The following is a 22,011-nucleotide window of genomic DNA, read 5'->3' on the forward strand; positions in this document are numbered from 1 at the left end:
CCCCCCTCCGCACCCTCAACCTCTCCTCACGCTGCCCACACTCCCCACCCTCTCCCTCCTCCATCCTCGCCTCTCTTTCATTCATCCATTCGCTCCAAAAAAAAAAAAAAAGAAAAAAACAGAAAATGTACTGAGCTTTGCAAGTGGAGCCCTCCAGGCATTAGCAAGCCAAGCGCTGGGAGGTTTGCAGACTAGTCTGAGATGATTAACCAGCTCCCAGGCTCACCCCTGCCCTGACCCTCCTTTAGAACAGCAAATGGGAGGAGAGGTCAAGGACAGGAATACTAGCACTGGAATTCCAGATAAGGAAAGCTGAATCAGGCAACATGCTGAGGGGAGGGGCAGAGGGGCAGAGGGAGAGACATCTTGAAAGGGGAGTCAATTAATCCTGGGCACGCGCCCCATTTAGCCCCAGAGAGACCTCTGCTTGGGAGCTGGCTGGGGGCCTGCCCACCAGCGTAGTACAGCCAGCACCCCCCACCCCAAGCCCAGCTGGCAGATGCCACGGGACTGCTGTCACATCTCTGCAAGCCCCAGCTACCCTCCTGGAGACTGAGAGGCCCGTCTGGCAGCTGCCAAGTCCCAGCCTGCCACCACAGGGAGATAGTGGGGGCGGGGGTATGTAGTCCTTCCCTAAAGACCTGCTCTTTTAACTTCACGATATAGGAGGATCTAGGTCTAGCACCTTTCCGTACTGCTTTATTATTTCACAAGCACTTTGGTTTAAATTCATCCATCGTGTACTGTTCTTCTTATTGTGGTCAAGCATTTTCATAAACACGATTTCATTTAATCCTCACAGTTGCTCTGTGAGGTGGGTATCAGCTGTGCTTATCTAACACAGAAGGAAATTGAGATGCTGAAAGGTTATCTCTTCTGCCAGATGACAAAACAGATCCATCAATCTGTGATTCTCTGTCGAGGGCCTAATGCAATAATGCAGGTAGAGCTCACTCCATGGATGGGACCTGATGAATGCATCGTACATGACGGTTCCCTCCTGTGGACCCACAACTGTGCAGGCACAGGCCCTGCCCTGAGGGAGTTTACCTGAAGGGGCAGGCAAGTCACAGCAGATGGAGCCAGAAAGAGACCTGGTCCCAGAACCAGGATTAGAGCTCTGAGTCCCTGACTTCCCACCGAGTGTCCATCCATTATAGAGCTCCCCACGAAGAATGGCAGATCTGCACACTCTGGGGCTATCAGCACCATGTGGACAGAGAAGCAGGAGGGACGAATGTAAGGAAGGGACAATGCCAGAAACAGGGTGACCTGTCGGCCCAGATAAGCATCTTCTGCCAGGTGTCTGGGCAGTGGGGGGGGGGGGGGGGCACCGTGTCCTAGTCGGCTCTGCTGCTATAACAAAGTACCACAGACTGGGGGGCTTAAACAATAGACATTTACTTCTCACAGTTCTGGAGGTAGGGAAGACCAAGATCAAGGCACTTTCAGATTCTGTCTCTGGTGAGACCTCTCTTCCTGGCTTGTAGATGGCTGTCTTTTTACTTTGTCCTCCCACTGAGGGGAGAGGGAGAGGGAGGAAGCAAGGAGGGGAGGATGGGGGCAGTGGCATGGGGAGAGAGGGAGAGAGAAGACAAGAGTCCAGTCTCTTCTTATACGGGCACTAATCCCATCATGAGGACCCCACCCACAGTTTCATCTAAAACTAATTACCTCCTGACACCATCATTGGGGGTTAGGGCTTCAACATATGAATTTTAGGGGGCCACAAACATTTAGTCCATAACAGGCAGGAAGTAGAGTGAGAATCTTTACCTCACTTCTAAACAAGAGAAAAAATTAAAAACTTATCACGTGCTGGAGGCAGAGAGCTGGCTCTAATCCAGCACAGTCTTGCCAGTTCATCTTGCATCTTTAGTTATACTGGTGCTGCCTTTTAAACTCTTTTTAAGTGTATCTGCCTTGTCTTTCAACCAACCCACTGAAAACAGAGACTCTGCCTGATATTTCTTTGTCTTGGCCCAAAACTTTGAAAAGGAGTAGGAGGTCAAGGAGAGGGTAAATTTCCTTCTTCCCAAGGTGACCAGGTGACTCAAATGAAGTCCAAGAGATGAAAGTTTGGGTTGAAACCAGATTTGGAATCTAGTTTTATAGACTTGGCTTCCAATCCACATGTGTGGGACCCCAGTTGAAGTCACATGTCTTCCTTTCCACGAGCTTGGCCAGTAATGCCTGAGCTCCCTGTGAGCTGATTTTATTAAAAACATCTATTTAGCACCGATTGTGTTCTTAGCACTATACTCAATACGATGTCAGATACTAGGAAGCTTTGGCGCCATCCTGGCCTTCAAGGCGGTTTAAAGATCATTGGAGAGATAACCCTTCACTTCTGAAAAACTCAGTAATGCAAGAACTGTCTGCAGACTGTGCTGGCTGAGTGCCAAGTGAGCTGAGTAGCAACTGTGGGCCCAGAGGAAGGGGTTTCCCATGATAGGCGGGGCTTCCTTCAGTAAGGAGACAAGAGCAGGTCTGGAAGAGGGTCATTTTCTTCCTTTAGGAAGCTGAGGGTCACAGTATTGTAAATCAACTGTACTCCAGTAAAAATTTTTTAAAATAAAGGAAGCTGAGGGAATTTCCTGGTGGTCCAGTGGTTAAGACTCCGAGCTTCCACTGCAGGGGATGCAGGTTCGATCCCTGGTCGGGGAACTAAGATCCTGCATGATGCGTGGAAGCTGAGGTCCACGTTCAAGTTCTCTGTGAGAGGACTTGCCCCTCTCCTTCTCGCCACCTGATGTTTGCACGTGGTCTACCCTGAGGACCATGTGGATGAATAATAGTGAGTGTGAAGTTCTCTAAGTCCCACAGATGGAACTGAACATGAGAACGCAAAGGTGTGGTTGCCATGGCCAAGATTAGAAGTTGTCCTGGACTAGTGATGCACTCAGAGCTCCGGTCCCAGCCCAGCAGCCACCAGCCATTCCTGGAGGCCAGCCACCTCTGCCACCCACGGCTGGGGCCCACGCAGAGCCCGCGGCAGCTTCTTCTGTCTTCTCAGGCACCACACCCACGGCTGAGCATCTCTGAATGGATCAGTGCCGCCCGCCCACAGGATGGAATCCCATGTGTATCAGGCAGCCTTACACACACTCCCCACATCCCATCCTCACACACATGCCCCACATGGAGCCAGGAACGGTCCCCAGCCCTCCAGTCTGGAAAATGGAACCCAGTTGTTCCTGTGCTGTTGATAAAATGGAAAGCATACTAGTTTCGGGTCCAGAAGTTGTGACATGACCTGGTCAAGTCCCTTCCTTGCTCTGGACCTCCGTGTCGCCTCTGTGCAGTGAAGGAATTGGGGTAAAGGATCTCTGAGGTCTTGCATGGCTCCAGAGTTTGGGATTCGGCCATGGAAGATGCTGTCCTCAGCCTCCAGGCTGCCTCAGAGCAAGGAAGTCCTCCATCACCTGCAGCTGGATGACCTCTCTGTTTGGCCAAGGCTCCCCCACCCCCGGATAATATGGTGAAGTGTGATTTGGGGCCTCTCCTCCCACTCTTTGTGCCCTCTGATGTACTGGTCTATAAGGGACTCAGATGCCTCCTCTCCTCAGGGGTTTCAGCTTAAGGCGGTAGGGGGGGTGCTCTAAAAACTAGACATCTTCCAAGACTCAAAATAAATCTTAGAAAAACTCAACTCCGAGGTATGTGGAGAAGTAATCATCTACCAGAGGGTTCTTGCAATGAAATGGGAACATCTGAGTAGGGACTGGTGAAGGAAGTGTGAGGATCAGATCATTGCTCCTGCAGGCAAAGAAGGGACACGAATGGACCCCGGATATAAAGTGTTGAATAAAGCAATCAAGGTCGCAGAGTGATACACAAAACAGGATACCATTTCTATAAAGCAAAAACCAAAGCAATAGGTAGAGTATCCTTATATGTTAAAAATACATTTAATGATAAGCAAATATACCCACAAAATTCACGATCAGGATTCCCCTTGGGGAGGGAGATGTGGGGCAGGAAAAAGGAGTAGGGAAGGGGGATTTCCACTTGGAGATGTTTTATTTCCGAAACAAATATGGCAACATTTTAACAGTTGTCAGTTCTGCACGAGTTACTTAGGTGATTTTTTTATAGGATTTCGGTATTTTAAAAATCGATTAAAATTAGAATGAAATAGAAGAAATCTCTAATAGTGGCCCATCAGGAACTGGGGTGAGCTTTGGTGAAAACCTTGCCCGAGGGAGCCTGGTTCATCCCAGGGTAGGTCGCTGCCTCCTCCGACCAGCCTTCCACCTTCTGACTCCCTTTGAAGTAGGTCCGAGGTCTGTCCAAGTCTTGGGAAATAGGCTGCAGGACCCTGGGGTCTGAGCGTGGGAGGTAGGGCTGCACTGAGGTGACACACAATTTCTTTAGTTCACTTCCTCCCCTTGCTTCCACCTCCCTGGTCCCTGAAGGGAAGCAGGGAGTCATTAGTTACGTCAATAATCTAAGGCCAAGTTATTCGTTCCTCCCCGGAACCCCAAAGCTCACATTTGATCCCCCAGAGCAGGATGTATTAATCTCTTTTTAAACTGGGTGCATCGAAGGGTATTCGGGGTCAAGGAATGCTAGGAAGTTATAGCCAAAAAGTTGGAGCAGGGTGGGGGGGTACATTTTTGGGAGGAAGGGATCGATGACTCTCATTAAATTCTTAGGTCTCAAAAAGGAGCTGAAATGAATCTAGCCCCTCATGCTGTGGTTGGAAACTGAGCCCAGAGAGGGCTCAAGGCTTTGCACCAACAGAGGGGAGGATTACATCTTGCAGCCCAGTCTGTGCCTGCTCCCCAGTTCACGGGTGTAATGGGGGTGAGCATTCACGCTGAGACCTCTGTGGCCAGGCCAGGGTCTGTTCTGGGGGTGCAGCCCCGGGGTGCTTCTCTTCTCAGATAAACCCCATTGTATAATCAGATGGCTCAGAGAATTGTCCTGGAGAACAATGAGACATAACACGATGACCAGCATTGGTGATTTTTTCCAGTACATTCTGCGCTCTCACTTCTTTTTGTGTTCATAATAAAGTCCTGTGACAGGGCAAGTGTGGTTACTTCCATTTTACAAGTGAGGAAACAGAGGCACAGAACTGAAATCACTTACTCCAAGCCACACTCAGTGGCAGAACTGAGGCTCTAAACTCATGTTTTCTTTCTGTTCTCTAAAGCCAGGTTTCTCAACTTCAGCACTATCGACAGTTCAGGTCAGATAATTCTTTGTCGTGGGAGCTGTCCTGTGCTCCAGCTACCAGATGCCGGTGACACCCCCCGATCGTGACAGTCAAAAATGCCTTGTCTCCAGATATTGCCAGATCACCCCACTGGAGACCCCCTGCTCTAAACCCCCCAAACCCAAGCCCATTCCTACCTCAGGGCCTCTGCACCTGTGGTTCGCCTTCAGGGGACCATTCTACTGGCTGGCTCTTCTTGAAAGCCACCTTCTCAGAGGCCTTGCCTGGACACCGCAGCTGAAGTAGTGGACACACACACACCTGGCCCTTTTATCTCTGGCTTTTCTTTCTTTCTTTTTATAATGAAAATAAATCTGTGTATTTTATTTAACATTCATTCATAAGTTACAGTTATGCCAAAACAATCTGCTCCTAATGAAAGAAACCTTGGTATAATCCTAACAACATGCATATACATTTAATAGAATGTTCTGCATTTCTAAATAAATTACATGCATGATATTCTTTAACCAATACAGAATACCAATATAAGAATTCAGGACATTTATGTTTCTGCACAGAAATTTAACTACTGTACAACACACACACAAAAGCATATTTAAAATGGCTGGCTTTCCTTTTTTTTCTTCTATGCACTTAACTCCTCTCCTTCCTTCCTTGCCCCTCCACCTGCACTTTGCAGGGTACTTGGCACTTGTCAGATGCTGAAGAAATATTCGTTGAATAAATGACCAAATGAACCCCGACACTGCAGCCTCATCAGCTCTGCTCAGCCTGCAGGTGACATTACTCGGCACTTATAGAGGACACACCTGGCTGGGTGTTTTCTAGGGTGGGCAGCACCGGCCCCTCTAGCCCTGGGTGCTGGCGGAGGCTCCCTCAGGGTGCGAGCTAGCCCTCCCACTGCTCCACTGGCAGCACCACCGCCCATGCCCAGTGGGTGCCCTGGATGGAGGCCCCTGGCAGGTGAGTACCAGGCAGAGTACTGGTAGAGATGCCCCCCAGCCTGGCCTGGGTGGTGGTGGGGAGGGCGTTAAGGAAGGAAGGAGAGAAGGTAGGGAATGGGAACAGGAAGGGAAATGATCCAAGCTGAGGAGGAGGCATGAAGGCTAGAGGCTAGCATCCTTTTTTTTTGGCCTCACCACGCAGCATGTGGGATCTTAGTTCCCTGGCCAGGGATCCCATGCCCCCTGCACTGAAAGTGTGGAGTCTTAACCACTGGACTGCCAGGGAAGTCCCATAGAGGCTAGCATCCTGATCTCGTGGGTGACCTTTCCAGATGGGGAGGGCGGACAGGAGGGCAGCTAGGGATCCTTGCTCTCCCCAGCCCGGAAGTGTGGGTTTGGGGTTTGATGTGGGCAAGGCCGTAGCTGCTTCCCCTCCAGCCTGTGATGGGAGGGTGAGTAGTAGTATTTCTCAACTTCCTGAGTCCAGACAGATCCCTTTTCAACTCCATGCCTCTAATCTCCATATTCCAGAAAGGGACAGAAGAGGAATGTGTCACCCTGGTGTGAGCCCTGGTTCCCTTTGGGAAGGAGAGTGCAGGACGGATGGGGAGAGGGCAGCTGCGGTGGGAGTAGCAGCAGCTCACAGCCAAGGGCTTCCCAGGCTTCCGTGGTCCTTGCCTGTCTTGGTTCAGGAGCCACACTCAGTGGGATAGGTCATGTGGGGAAGGGGGAGGCTGCCACTGGTTCTGGGGGCAAGTCTCCTGACTTCCCTGGGGCCAGATTCTGAGACGTGTAGCCTAGGGGGTGCTTTTCCACCAACTGTTTTTTTTTTTGTTGGTGGTGGGGGGTTTTTTTTGGCTGCACCGTGAGGCATGTGGGATCTTAGCTCCCCGACCGGGGATCGAACCCGCACCCCCTGCATTAGAAGTGCGGGGTCTTAACCCCTGGACCTCCAGGGAAGTCCCTCCACCAGCTGTTTTTGGCTGTTCTCTTTACTCTCTTCTCTTAAGACCTAAAGTCTAATTCTTGCTGGATTTCTTCCGTAATATCAGTCAGAGGCCAGGCAGAAGGTTACTGAGCCGTGCTCCGCTTGAGGTGCTGTGGCTCCCTTACTTTTTCCTCTCCAGTCCTTCTTCCCTCTTCCTTTCCCCTTCTTGAATCTCCAAGATCAGCCTGATTGCTCACTTTCACCCCAGGTACGCCCTCCCGGCCAGTGGGGATTTCTTTCCCAAGAATAAAAACGTGCCTTTCCCCTTGTGTCTGAGCAGAGACAGCAAGTCCGGTGGGGTGGAGGTGGGAAGACCCAGGGTTTGGGAACTAGGATGGATCACAGCCAACTTTTCTGTGATGCTCTCTCCAAGTTGAAAACCAAACAAGTCTAGACACTTAAAGGTAATTAGTTTAGCTTCAAGTGCGTCTGGGGATAATCTCAAACTTCAAAGCGCCTCTGTGTGTTAAGACCTGGGGAGTGGAGAGCAGGGGATCCGGGGCTAAGGGACAGGAATGCACTCAGGATCGCAGCCAGCATCCTTCACCCACGCCTCGCCTTTGCTCCCTAGCGTCATTTGTCTTCTTCCTCTCAGTCCCCTAGGGCTCAGCACAGTACTTGTGCTTTGCACATCATCCTGGCTGCCGTTCAGGTCAACGAAGGAGCTCACCTGTACCTGAGACCTTGTCACCTGCCCAAAGGAGAAATGAAGCTATGGCTGGAGGCCACAGCTTGATTTCCCCTCTAGGCTTTTTCTCTGCCAACCATTGAAACTGGCCTGGTTTCCAGGACAGGATCCCTAATATCTCTGAGCCTCACCTACAGTCCCTAGCAATCTGCTATCACATGGAGATCATGGAATTTGGGTCTGGGTTCAAATCCCACCTTGGTCACTGGCCAGTTGAATGACAAGGGTCATGTCATCTAACCTCTCTGAGTTTTCACCTCATTTCCCTCATTTTTGTCCTAGGACTCTAGAGACAAAGTCCCTGCTCTCCTAGAGCTGAAATTCTGGTGGAGATACACACCATAAACACATTTAAAAATAAGATTATTATAGGTGAAAGCAAGTGTTACGAAGGAAATAAACAGGTTGGCTTAACAGAGAGGAATGAGGAAGATGGATTTTTCCAAGGGTAACCAGAGAAAACCACCTGGCAGAGGTGATATTTGAGTTGAAAACTAAAGGGTGAGAAGGGGAGATCTGTGCTAAGAGGAAGAGCTAAGGGAAGAGAATTGTCGGCAGAGACAACAGCAAGCACAAAAGCTCCTCTCTGGAAAAAGGTTTGGTGTGTTCTACCAGCAGAAAGAAATGAGTGTGGCTGTAATTGCAGTGAGGTGGCTGGAGTGGTGGGCAAAACCAGGGCCTGCCGGGGCCTGCAGGACTCGTGAAGTGTCTGCTTCACTCTAAGAACAGTAGGAAACCTTGAAAGGTTTTCAGCAGGGAGCATGAGGACTGTGACCCTCCAGATGCTTAGGATGAGCAGATTGGGAAAAGACAAATTTGGAGGCTGACTCAAGGCCCAAGTGAGAGGAGATGGCGGTGCAGCAGGAGAGCTGCAAACAGATATGTTTTATTTTTTTTAATTTTATTTAAATATAGTTGACTTACCATGTTGTGTTAATTTCTGCTGTACAGCAGAGTGATTCAGTTATACATATACATATTCCTTTTCATTTTTTTTCCATTATGGTGCATCACAGGTTATTGAATATAGTTCCCTATGCTATACCGTAGGACCTTGTTGTTTATCCATCCTATATATATAGTAGTTTGCATCTGCTAATCCCACACTTCCAATCCATCACTCCCCCATCCACCCCAACCTTGGCAGCCACAAGTCTGTCCTCTATGTCTGTGAGTCTGTTTCGTAGATATGTTCATTTGTGTCGTATTTTAGATTCCACATATAAGTGGTATGTATATGATATTTGTCTTTCTCTGTCAGGCTTACTTCACTTAGTATGATAATCTCTAGGTCCATCCATGTTGCTGCAAATGGCATTATTTCATTCCTTTTTGTGGCTGAGTAGTATTCCACTGTGTGTGTGTGTGTGTGTGTGTGTTTGTGTGTGTGTGTGTGTGTGTGTGTATACACACACACACACCACAACTTCTTTATCCATTCATCTGTCAATCTTGGCTTTTTTTTTTTTTTTTTTTTTTTTTCCTCGCGGTACGCGGGCCTCCCACTGTTGTGGCCTCTCCCGTTGCGGAGCACAGGCTCCGGACGCGCAGGCTCAGCGGCCATGGCTCACGGGCCCAGCCGCTCCGCGGCATGTGGGATCTTCCCGGACCGGGGCACGAACCCGTGTCCCCTGCATCGGCAGGCAGACTCTCAACCACCGCGCCACCAGGGAAGCCCCTTGGCTATTGTAAATAGTGCTGCTATGAACATAGGCGTGCATGTATCTTTTGGAATTATAGTTTTATCTGGATATATGCCCGGGAGTGGGATTGCTGGATCATATGGCAACTCTGTTTTTAGATTTTTGAGGAACCTCCATACTGTTCTCCATAGTGGCTGCACCAATTTACATTCCCACCAACAGTGCAAGAGGGTTCCCTTTTCTCCACACCCTCTCCAGCATTTGTTATTTGTAGACTTTTTAATCATGGCCATTGTGACTGGTGTGAGGCAGTACCTCACTGTAGTTTTGATTTGCATTTCTCTGGTAATTAGCGATGATGAGCAGCTTTTCGTGTGCCTATTGGCCATCTGTATGTCTTCTTTGGAGAAATGTCTGTTTAGGTCTTCTGCCCATTTTTCAACTGGGTTGTTTTTTTGTTATTGAGTTGTATGAGTTGCAGACAGATTCATTTTACATGTCTTCCCAGTGTTATCGTTCTGCTCCAACTGTTACATGCTTCTAGATGGCACCCTAGTCCTGTCCTTGTATTGATCACACACACCCACCATGTGCCAAGCATTGCACTTGACTTCTGTGAGTTTGCTTCATCCTCATACTGATCCTGTGAAATAATGACTGTTTCTATTTTGTAAGCAAAGAAAACTCAAGAGAGGTTAATTTTCCACTCCAAATCTGTCTGATGCCGTAGCCAGTGGCCTTATCTCTACAACACTATCCATGTAGATGCTCACAAATGTGTAATTGGATGGACAAAAAGTAAGTCACCGGTTGCCCAACTGGTAGAATGTGCAGAGTGCAGGAGAGTCCTTTGGCCAAAAACAGATTCCCTACACATGGACAGCAATAGAATATTTGCCTCATAGGACCTGGAGGCCTCAGCTAAGCAAGAGATGGATGACCTGGGGCATGAGAAACACATTTTGTCACTGTCAGCTGTTAAATTAGCAGAGTAACTTCATACTCCTAAATTGTGCTCTCAGGGAATGAGATACAGGAAAGTTGCATTTGGAAGGAAGAGAACTAGTTCTGGAAAATGAGATATGGCCATTGAAGACAACACAGGGATGACGAATGCTGGAGAGAACAATTATAGTTATATAAATCATAGATACCAATGAAAATACCTCCCATTTATGGAGCACCAACTATGTACTAGGCTTTCAATAAATGTACCAGACCTATTAGCTTCTGATGGGATCCAATAAACTGCTCATAATGACCGCATGAGGCATCACCGTGGTTCCCTGATTCTAAGAGGCCATCAGTTTAATAAAAGCTTTTCATAGGAAAAAATACATTACGCTTACACAATGCTGTTTTGTTGTGTTGTACTTTTAGGATAGGAATAGAGAATGTATTCACTCATAACATAACCACTTTATTCTTCAAGATGACAATGCACGTTTGAATCTGAGCCTTCACCTTCAGAGTCTTCTGGCTCCCTCAGCTGTGCCCATACACCCTCATCACCCACCTGGGCTGTCTCTCGCCCCTTTCGGATTGACAGGGTAATTTAGAGCATAATAAAGAATGCAGGGTTCCTTCTGCATTTCCTATTTTATTAAACTTGTAGTCCCCCCATTTAATTGGATCATCTGTCTTTCGACTGACTGAGAAATACCCCTTCCCAATGCATGACAGCCACACAGCCTTTCCGAGCTCTGAAAATCACGTGACCGACGCTTCGCGATTTGCCTGTGTCTGCGAGAGTGCCCGCGTTGCCTTCCAGTGCATTCCTCTGTCTGGTGACTGGCAAGGTCGTTGTTACTGTTTTCAGCATTGATTATGAGATGCAGTCCTATTACTTTAAAAGAATTTTTTAAGTGTCTGTGAAACTGAAGGTTAAAGATGTGAAAGTGTTTACCTCCTGAGTCATAGCTGGCAGGGAGCATAACTGGGAATGCAAGCCAAGTCTATCACGTACTTTTCAGTGTCCACGGATACAATTATTTCTCCCCTCTTTTACTCCTGAACGCTCTCCAGTCAGGCCTTTCTTCCCACCACTCCACCACCTTGTCAAGGTCACTGGTGGCCTCCACATGGCCAAATCCATTGACCGATTCTCAGTCACCATCTTATTTCAGCAGCACTTGACACCATCCTCATCCTTGCTTTTCGTGGGTCTCCTGCATCTCTCTCACAGCCTTCTCATTCCCCCTCACCTTCCTGGCCTCCGTGAACCAGTCCTCACATTTCTCTTGTCTTCCTGCCTTTGCTTTTTCATCTAGTCTCAAACCTGGCTTCTCCGCACAAACGCCTTGTACATGGAAATCTGCAGCTTCCCCCGCTCCACAGCCATCCTGTTCCCTACTGCACATCACTCCTTGGATGTCTAATGGGCTTTGCAAACTTAATGTCTTAAACCAAACTCCTATTTTCCACCCCGACTTCATCCCAGACTGGCTCCTTCTGTGGTCTTTTGCATCTCAATAAATGGCAACTTACTTTTTCTAGTTGCTTAGACAAAATTATTAGAGTCATCCTAGACTCTACTCGTTCACTCTCTGCAGCCAATCTTTTAACTAATCCTATCAGCTCAACCTTAAAATTACATCTAAACTTAAATCCATAACTACCGCCCTTGGCCCAGCCATGTGAGTCCCTCATCTGCCCTAACTGGCCCACCACTTTCCACCCAGTCCCTTCAATGGCCTCTTCTCCATTCAGCAACCAGGGTGACCCTCCACAGCCGAAGTCAGATCAGGTTGTCCGCTGCTTAAAGCCATCTGGGGGCTCCTCAGCTCATCAGACTAAAAGCCAAAGCCCTTATGGCCAGCCAGGTTCTCTGTTGCCTGACACCTGCTAGCTCTCTGACGTCTACATCCCCTGCGCCCCCCTTGCTAACCACCCTCCAGCCAGACTGGTCTCCTTGCTAATCTCACAAATGCCCAGCCCAGTTCCTCCACACAGGAACTCAGGGCTTTGTCCTTGGGGCTGCCTCTGAGCTTCTTCCTTCTCCTCCCAGATCTCCATGTGCCTTGCTCCCTCATTTTCTTGAGGTCTCTCCAAATGATACTCAACAGAGAGGCCTCCCTCGTACCGTCTGCATAAAATAACCACCTCCCAGAATGCCATCCCATTCACTCTGCTTTATTTTCCCCGTAGCACCTAGATCACTTGAGGTCGGACACATTGACCTGTTTGTGGCCAGTCCACACTAGGCTACACACAAGCCCCATGAGTGCAGGGACTGGGACTGTTCTAGTCACCTCTGCATCCCAGTGCTGAGAACAGGGCCTTCCCGATGTAGGCTCCCAGTGGATGTTTGCTGAAGTAGAGGACAAAGGAAGAATGAGATAACAGAGACAATAACAGAGACAGGGCTGAGCTTCTGTTAGGAGAAACATGCATTTCTCTGTTGCCCAGATCTCACGGTCAGAATGCCTCCTCTGTAAGTCACCGGTGGGGACTGTGCAGTGACCGGCCCCGTCCCAGGCTGATTCCCGCTTGTGTCTCCTTCCAGGTCTCAGCTCTCCCGGGCTCTGTGAGGCTTCTGCTATGACCGCAGCCTCTTGGCGGAGCCAGGACTGCCACAGCCACGCCAGGTCCCCCGCTCTGCCCTGCCTGTACCCGGCCCCACGTCACCATGGGCAGCGTCAGCAGCCTCATCTCCGGCCATGGCTTCCACAGTAAGCACTGCCGGGCCTCCCAGTACAAACTGCGCAAGTCCTCCCACCTCAAGAAGCTCAATCGCTATTCAGACGGCCTGCTGAGATTTGGCTTCTCCCAGGACTCGGGTCATGGGAAGTCCAGCTCCAAATTGGGCAAGAGTGAAGACTTCTTCTATATCAAGGTCAGCCAGAAGGCCCGGGGCTCCCACCACCCCGATTACACTGCACTGTCCAGTGGGGACCTAGGGGGCCAGGCCGGGGTGGACTTTGGCCCGTCCACCCCACCCAAGCTCATGCCCTTCTCCAACCAGCTAGAAATGGTAAGCGGGGTCTCTGGTGTGGGTGGCTGGGTTGGAAAGGCAGGAGAGAGGCCTGGGGCCGGGAGGGGTGGCGGTGGAGGTCTAAACGCATACATCTCCAAGAGGCTGAGTGATGCAGAGAGGGCAGGAGTGCTCAGCCACAGCAGAGAGCAAGATTGGACAAAGGAATGGGCACGTTGGTCAGTCCTCTGCTGCAGAAGTCCTGGGTGAGCTTTCAGTAGAGAGCAAAGGGGAAATGAAAGCCTTCCTGAGCTCTGCTGGGCTATAACTCAGGATTGCCAGGGTAGGACGGACAGCAACATTTTCAAGCTCATGGGAAAGAGAGGGGGCTCGCTGACCATGTGGAGGAACAGGTAGAGAGGGCACTTGGAGAGAGCTGGCAGCTTCCCTCCTTAGAGGATTCATGGAGGTGGGCTTTCCCCTCCTTTTCTGCCCTGGTTGGGCAGCAGCTCCAGTTCAGGCTGGCCCCAAAGCATCTTTGACCGGTTAAGGCCTGTGGATTTGTTCTCATCATCAGTCTAGCAGGGATGAGGGCAAAGAGTCCCACGTACTCAGAGGTCCAGCCCTCATGCTGGCTCAAGCTCTCACGGGTCCCGCCAGTGGACACTGAAAACATTGTTCCTATTCAGTGCCCTGGCCTCACCTGGGAAGATGAATCTTTGGTGTTGATGTGCTAGGAAATGGCCCCATATGTTTGCATAGAGCTTTAAGCTTTTGAAAGTAAAGAGCCTGTGAACTGTGAAGTCCTCTAATAATGAAAATGACAGCTTTAGGGAAAGGATGATCATTTCAAGAGATTCCCCCAGCCTCCAGGGCAGGTCACGGCCAGTGTTCCAGCTCCTGGCTGACTGCAAGGGGCAAGGACACACGTCCAGTGTTCTTACGTGCACCACACAGAGCCCCAGAGCCCTGGCACAGGGGTCTCAGCCAGTGAATCTAAGAGTCGTTTGGTATCTTGGGGTGGAAGGTGGGTCAAGATGGTGACAGGTTTGTAGTTCACCATACAGAGTGCCTCATGACCCTTCAGGACGTCCCCAGGCACAGAGGAATTTCTCCTCCTCGGGAGAGATTCACCACCTTTGGCTCCTTCAGAGCAACAGGTGAGGTCACCTATGGCTCCCTACCGGGAAGGTGCCACGTGGCCGGCACGCCTACCCGGCTGGGGGTGCATCAGGGGAAGCCGCGGGATCCATATGCCTGTTTTCCTCCCCAGGACTTGGAGAAGGGTGCTGTGAGACCCACGGCCTTCAAGCCGGTGCTGCCACGGTCGGGCGCCATCCTCCACTCGTCCCCCGAGAGCGCCAGCCACCAGCTGCACCCTGCGCCTCCAGACAAGCCCGAGGAGCAGGGGCTGAAGCCCGGCCTGTGCTCCGGGGCACTGTCTGACTCCGGCCGGAACTCCATGTCCAGCCTGCCTACTCACAGCACCACCAGCAGCTACCAGCTGGACCCGCTGGTCACACCGGTGGGGCCCGCCAGCCGCTTTGGGGGCTCAGCCCACAACATCACTCAGGGCATCCTCCTCCAGGACAGCAACATGATGAGCCTGAAGGCCCTGTCTTTCTCCGACGGGGGCAGCAAGCTGGCCCACCCGAGCAGGGCGGACAAGGGCTCCATCCGCTCCCCCATCTCCACGGACCAGTGCACCGTCCAGGACCTGGAGCAGAAACTGCTGGAGAGGGAGGGCGAGCTCCAGAAGCTGCACCGCAGCTTTGAGGAGAAGGGGCTGGCCGCCAGCCAGGCCTACGAGGAGCGACCGCGGCGCTGCAAGGACGAGCCAGAGGGGCTGGAGCCCAAGGGCAAGCTGAAGCCCGCGGCACAGAAGAGCCAGCGCGCCCAGCAGGTGCTGCACCTGCAGGTGCTCCAACTCCAGCAGGAGAAGCGGCAGCTGCGGCAGGAGCTCGAAAGCCTCATGAAGGAGCAGGACCTGCTGGAGACCAAGCTCAGGTCCTATGAGAAGGAGAAGACCAGCTTCGTCCCCGCGCTGGAGGAGACGCAGTGGGAGGTGAGGATGTGGGCGTGGGCGGGCAGGGGTTCGGTGCCAGCGCCCCCCACCCCCCAGCCTTCTCCAGGTCTCCTGCAGGCTCTAGACAATGGGGGGGAACACAACTGCCCGGGAAAACTGGGCTGAAGTACCCATTTCATGACCCAGATGAGGGGCTCCATGGTAAACCAAGTTGGGGGTACTCTTAGTCCGGGCTTCCTCCTCTCCCCACCCCGGTGCCTCGTGGCCAGAATTGAACTTACTAACCGAGTCGTCGGCAGAGAAGCTGGAGCGAGAGAGCCGAGTCCCAGCTGGACTGTCTGAGGGCCAACTCACTGCATCTGCTCACAGAGGCCCAGGAGGACCACAGGCCATCCTGAATTCATGCTGGCCCCAGAGCCACGAGAGAGCACAGTTATCGTCTGTGACTTTTGAGGCAAGGGACTCCACCCATTGGTAGGAGTGGCCGCATCTGTGCGGGTCTCAGGGACAGAATTCCTCACAGAAGTGCGAGAAGGGCTTCTATCTGGTGGGCTGAGGTGGAAACGTAGAACAGGAAGAAAGGGGCTCACGTACACATGCACCCACTCAGGCACACCTGCAAGTGAAGCGCCTGGGCCTGGCCTCGCTGGAGAACAGCCTAACCCCTCATCCTGCTCTCTTTTCTCACCTGAGAGGTGGTGCAGGGGACCGGGAGGGGGTGTGCACGGCATTCACCCCAAAGACTCCTGCCCTGGGAAGGGGCTGAGGGCTCCTTGGGTCTGGTTAGACCAGCATCACCCCCCGAGGTCGAGGTGACACACCCTTGGCCACACAGCATCTGTTTGCACTGAGCTGCCTGTGCTCATCCTGGAAATTAGAGCAACAGGTGTTATCAGGGGTAGGAGGAAAGGATCCTTTCAGTGGAAGTGACGGATGGAGGCACTAGACGGGTGGGAAGGGAGTGTCGCTTTCTGTTTGCCGGGTTTCCCGAAGAGGACAGGACCTTAGCCATGGAACCACTCCCTCTCCTCTTTCCCATCAGTGTTGGCACAGCAGACCCTACCCCAGCCATGGTTTCTCAGCCAGGACTTGGGACACTTCAGGGCATGTCAGAGGCATAAGCCAGTGCTGGCTTCACAACGCATCCATCCTTGTTTGTCTAATCCAGAGCCAAGCTGGACATTGCTGTGACCTCACTCCCAGGTTATCCAGTCAGGCTGTATGGTAAAACAATAAATAAAATAAATCAAACATTCACAATAACACAGAAATATATTGCAAACATATTTATCATAATAATTCACAGAGTGGTTATTAATGCCAGGCCCTAGGTTCTTTCATTTCATCTCTACAGCAACCCTAAGAAATAGGTACTATGACTGATCCTCAGTTTACAAGTAAGGACACAACACCCAGGTGCCACCTCTCACCCCTTGGCTCTCTCTCTTGTCCCCGCCCCACGACAGGTGTGCCAGAAGTCTGGCGAGATCTCTCTCCTGAAGCAGCAGCTGAAGGAGTCCCAGACGGAGATCAACGCCAAGGCCAGCGAGATCCTCAACCTGAAGGCGCAGCTGAAGGATACGCGGGGCAGGCTGGAGGGCCTGGAGCTGAAGACGCAGGACCTGGAGAGCGCGCTGCGCACCAAGGGCCTGGAGCTGGAGGTCTGCGAGAACGAGCTGCAGCGCAAGAAGAACGAGGCGGAGCTCCTGCGGGAGAAGGTGAACCTGCTGGAGCTTCAGGCCCAGGCCGCCCTGCCGCGGGGCCGGGACACGGCCGCCCTGGGGCCTGCCTCCGCCGAGGACGTGCCCGCCCTGCAGCGGGAGCTGGAACGGCTGCGGGCCGAGCTCAGGGAGGAGCGGCAGGGCCATGACCAGATGTCTTCGGGCTTCCAGCATGAACGGCTGCTATGGAAGGAGGAGAAGGAGAAGGTGATCCAGTACCAGAAGCAGCTGCAGCAGAGCTACCTGGCCATGTACCAGCGGAACCAGCGCCTGGAAAAGACGCTGCAGCAGCTGGCCCGCGCCGATGGTGCTGGGGAGCCCTTTGAGATTGACCTCGAAGGGGCTGACATCCCTTATGAGGACATCATCGCCACTGAGATCTGAGGCGCCTCCTGGGAGGGAGCCGGGGACCTGGCATTGGGAGACAGGGGTGCTGAGCCCATGAGTGGGGGTTCCCCTCCCCATCTCCCCTGCTCAGGCCTCTGAGAGAAGCACAGACCTCGAGGGGAGGGGGGAGGGGAGGGGCTGCTACACGGCCTCTCCCCGCCTTGCCCACATTCCAATGCTTAGCATCCCTGCAGCCTGCCCCACCTCTAGCTTTGCCAAGAGATGAGTCCCCGGATCTCCATCATTTGGTTAAGGGCTCCCTAAACCTTGGCCTTTGTTCAAACTACTTAGAGATACCCTCTCCCCGCGAGGGTGGTGACTACCATGAAGGCCAGTGGCCTCCCCAGGATGGAAGCTCCCTTCCACCTCTCTTCCCACAACTTGTTTTCTCGCCCCCCCCTCCCCGAACCGCCCCCCTGCCCCCCGGTCCCCAGCACATCGGGATGCCTTGGGAATAGAACACAAGCATTGGTGACCAGAAGCTTTGGAATCTGACCTGGTCGTAACCTGAGCTGTCTTCCCCTGGCCACGGAGGGGTAGGGGTTGGAGTGAGGTGTGGAGAACGTGACTTCGCAACATCAGAGCTTCCCGACGCTGGCAGGCCACAGAAAGGAGGGGAGAGCTGGGCCAGCCCAGGATTATCTAGACTCAGCAAGACCCAGAGTGGGTCAGAGAGAGAAGCTAGGTAGTAATGGCCAGACCCTGTTGGCCCTGCTGACCAGAAATGAGCAGCCTCTGGATGGCTGGTGGCCTTTGACCTCTGTGACTACTCTTCTCAAAGCCATAGACCCGAGGCCCCGGGGTGGGTGCTGGGAGGGAAAGATTGAGGACGTCCCTGTCCCTCACACAGGGAGGGTGTGACTTGGAGCTGTTCCCAGGGGAGCCTCCAGATCTTTCATCATGGGACCAGAGGTAGGGATTCCCCCACCTGCTTCAAGTTGGCCAGCAGCTACCTTGAGCTGCTTTTCTTTCCCAAGAACCAAGCCTTTGCTTGGATGCAGAATAACCTGTGTCCCCTGAGATGGTGCAGGGTCGTCTGGGCTGGGCATTCCCCCCCTTCACCTGCAGCTCTCTCCCACTGTCCGCCCTTCCCCTTCTCACCTCCAGGGCTACGTGCAGAGTCTGTACAGGTCAGGGAGGGGCCCCAGAGTGCCAGTGGCCAAAGAGAGTAAGAGGTGCCAACACAGCCTCCGAACAGCCCCGGGGGGTACCAGCTGGCCCTCTCCACCTGCAGCCCCACCTGAGCCCCGTAGTCAAGGACCCAGGCCCTGCAGGAGGCTGGGCTTCTCTTCCGAAGATGTGCAGAGAAAAGGTGGTTCCTCAGTTGCTTGGTTCAGGGAATTTTCTTTTCTTCTTCTTTTTCCTTTCTTCTCTTTTCGGAAGCAAGCCCGATCTCGCAGGCAGCCAGGCTGTTCCACGTTCTATTTTTGCCTCTAGCCGCAGCTGCTGTTCTTGGGACAGCCAGCCGTCGCCGGATTCCTGGGCCTCACTCCTGCATGCTGAGAGGGATTCACTGAGGCAGGAGGGACCAGGACGTCTGGGTAGTCAGCAGTCCCAGACCGGTGCCCCCAGTTCTGTCCCCGACTCCTGGCCCTTCCAGCCCCGGGGTGGGAGTGGGAAGCTGCTTCTCCTGCTGTCCCCCCATCCTTCCAGGGCCACCATTCCTTCCCTGAGTCTGGGCTGAGGGCAGGGCCACCTTCCCTGCTGCTGGCTCTGCCTTCCAATCCCTGCATTAAGCTGTGCCTGTCCTGCCTTCAGGTAACAGAGGAGGTTTTCTGGAATTTCAAGCCGTTACTCTTAGTCTTAGGCTAGGTTTAAACCTGGAATCGACAGGCCAAGAGCCCTCTCCCTGCCTGGGGGCCAGTCCCCTCCACTGGGCACATGCAAACCCCCAAGTCAAAGATGTCCGTCCCCGTGTGCCACGGCCCTTGGTCCCTCCATCTCCACCAGCCTGTGCCTTGTTTGAGTCCTTCTTCCCAGTGAGTCTGCCCCACGGGATAGAGAAAGGGGCTGCTGCCCCTCCCCAGGCTGGAGGACCCCTCCCTCCACAAAGAACAGCCAAAAGCCCGTCGCTGTGCCCTCAAGACCACGCTGTGAAGAGGTGGGTGCTAAGCCCGGGGAAGGCGGCCAAGGGGCTCCACTGCGGTGTGACCGTGCCCTGCACCCCGCATCCCCGCCCCAGGCCAACTCGCGGAGCCCTCCCTGGGCTGCCACCAGCCCAAGACCGCAGGGTGGTCCACAGTGGCACCAGTTGCACCAGAGTGCAAGTGTTGTATAATATAGCGACCTCACTGCAGTGTGGTTTCCCTTCCCTTCCCTGTGCAAAAAGCTCCCTGCTATTTCTGGACCTTGCCCCACCTAGTCTCTCTGGAAGGAGGCTCTGAGCTGCAGAGGCTGAGCGGGGACGGGTAAAGTCAACCCCGCAGCCTGGCCCGGGGCCGGTGGGAGCTCGCCGCCCCTCCCTCTGAGCACGGCTACTGACACACCTGCTCGCAGGGTCAGAGCCGCAGGGTCACCCCTGCTGCTCCCCACAGGGTGATGAAATGCTCCACTGTCTGCAGCAAGACAGCGACACCGGCACCACCTCCCCAAGAGGGGACTCTGCCTCTGGGCCTCGGAGTGACCGGACCCTCAATGCAGCGCCCACCCTGGGTTTCTCCTCTGGCCTCTGTATTCGGGTAACCCCTGCCGAGCGTGCCCCACCCCCAGGGGCACTGAGCTCCGTGGGGACTGGGAGGGGGATACCTCTCCCCTCAAGCACCTGCTGAGCCTCTGCCCCTGCTCTCGCGCCGGCCCAGGCTGGGCCATCTCTTGGGAGAGAGGGATCCCAGGGAGAAGGCAGGCTGGGCTGTTGGAACGGCAGCTGCTGTGGCAGGAGGCCGTGCACCTGTGCACTCGGATGCGCTGCCCCCCTTACCCCTTCTGTGGAGCCCCGGGCCGGGCTGGCTGTGGACGGACTGGCGTTTGGAAGAATACGTATAGAGTTCTTTTCCTCTTGGTCGGGTCTTGTTTGGTTTGCTCTGCTTTTCACAGCTTTGAGTTATCTTATTTTTGATGCCCCCTTTTGGCCATGTAAACTATTTCTGGTAATTTTATGTTTTTATTTATGAATAAAGAATGCCATTTCTCATGCCCTCCCCAACAGCCCTCCTTCCCCTGGCTGTGGTGCGGCAGCTCCCTGGGGCCTTTGCACTTGGAATAAGAAAGGTGATGTCCCTTCCCGTCAGTGAAGGAGCGGAGTGGAGGTGGGGGGCAGGGGGACAGCCTTGATGAGGACTGTGTTGGCTGGTAGGAAAGCAGGGGCCTTGGTATCAGATAGGCCTGCAGCTGGTCCCTACCCCTCACCAACCCTGTGACCTTATCTGTGACCAGGCCCTGGGCAGACCCTGGGGAGGGGGGGAGAGAAGACCAAGGGCCATGGTCCCCTGCAAAGGCCGAGAGTTCTCCAACAGAGACCCCCTAACCCCAGCCCCAAGCTCAGGCCTCCCTGCCTCTCTCATCCAGCTGCTCACCTTACCAGCCAACTCCTTGGCCTATTGCGTATGGCCTCTTTGGCAGGAGACCAGGGTGGCTATTGTTACCACCACCCCAGGGCCTCCCAGCTGGGAAGGTGCAGTCACCACAGTGGCCATCTGTCCAGGCTTCTCGGTGCCAACCTGCCTCGTTCACCCCGACAAGCATTCCCTACTGCTCTGGGCCCAGATCCGAGGCTCAGAGGGCTCTTCTACTCAGGTGGCAGGAGACAGAAGGGATGTGTAACGAGGGAGTTAAAAACACAGGGCAGCGTGTGGAACACACGAAGAGTACACGACACAGTGCCTCTGGGTGGGAAATATCAGGGTCTCCAGGAAGGTGGTGCGCAGGCGGGGGCCTTGGCAGCAAGGGTGGGACAGAAAAGGAGTGGCAAGGAGAGGAAAGACAAGAAATGTATTCCAGAGCAGGCGTTCACACAGCCTTGGTCTCCCTGCCTGTCCGTGCAGGTGACGGGACAGCACAGGAGGCCGGCGAGATGGAGGATCAGGGTACGGTGAGCCGTCAAAGCCCAAAGAAGGCGAGGCAGCTAGCTGACCAAGCCTGGACAGGAGCGCACATCTGTCTTAATTCCAAGGCCTTAGCGTGGGGGCAAAGGGGTCATGTCAGGCCTGGGGTGACACTTCCCCTTCTCCTGGCCCTGGCCCGAGGCTGGCAGGCTGCTTCATTGGTGACGCCCACTGGAATATACCTCCCACGGATCACGCCGCGCAGCGCCCTCCCTCTAGACCAGGCGGGCCCTGGGACTCACTCACCAGTCAAAGTCAGCAGAACTGAGGCTCTGCCAGTCCTAGCCGAAGCTTAGAGGGCAGCCTAAGCTTGGCAGCGTCCCCTTTCATACTCTTGGGAGCCCCGAGCTGCCATGTAAGAAGCCCCTTCAGTCTGCTGGGGTGACCCCATGGCGCTGGAGGGGTCCTGTGTTCCCACCGAGGCTCCAGGTGAGTGACCAGGATCCAGCCAACCTCCATGGAACAGAGATTTG

At 53.3% G+C, this 22,011-nt stretch overlaps 1 protein-coding gene across 3 annotated transcripts in view; it reads left to right on the plus strand.

The window, feature by feature from the left end:
* The window catches only part of LZTS1 (leucine zipper tumor suppressor 1), a 49,601-nt gene extending 28,973 nt beyond the window's left edge, over window positions 1-20,628 (plus strand). For 2 of the 3 annotated variants that reach the window (XM_033857732.2, XM_033857731.2), the window contains exons 2-4: window positions 12,957-13,424; window positions 14,638-15,429; window positions 16,857-20,628. In XM_033857732.2, the coding sequence (XP_033713623.1) occupies window positions 13,080-13,424; window positions 14,638-15,429; window positions 16,857-17,495 (1,776 nt within the window). In that variant the 5' untranslated portion in view covers window positions 12,957-13,079 and the 3' untranslated portion in view covers window positions 17,496-20,628. Of the gene's footprint in view, window positions 1-9,296; window positions 10,250-12,956; window positions 13,425-14,637; window positions 15,430-16,856 lie in introns of those variants that run through there. The other variant, XM_073805870.1, reaches the window with a different exon arrangement.
* The last annotated feature ends 1,383 nt before the right edge of the window (window positions 20,629-22,011 follow it).

This window comes from Tursiops truncatus, chromosome 6 (assembly GCF_011762595.2).
Source record: "Tursiops truncatus isolate mTurTru1 chromosome 6, mTurTru1.mat.Y, whole genome shotgun sequence".
Taxonomy (NCBI): Eukaryota; Metazoa; Chordata; class Mammalia; order Artiodactyla; family Delphinidae; genus Tursiops; species Tursiops truncatus.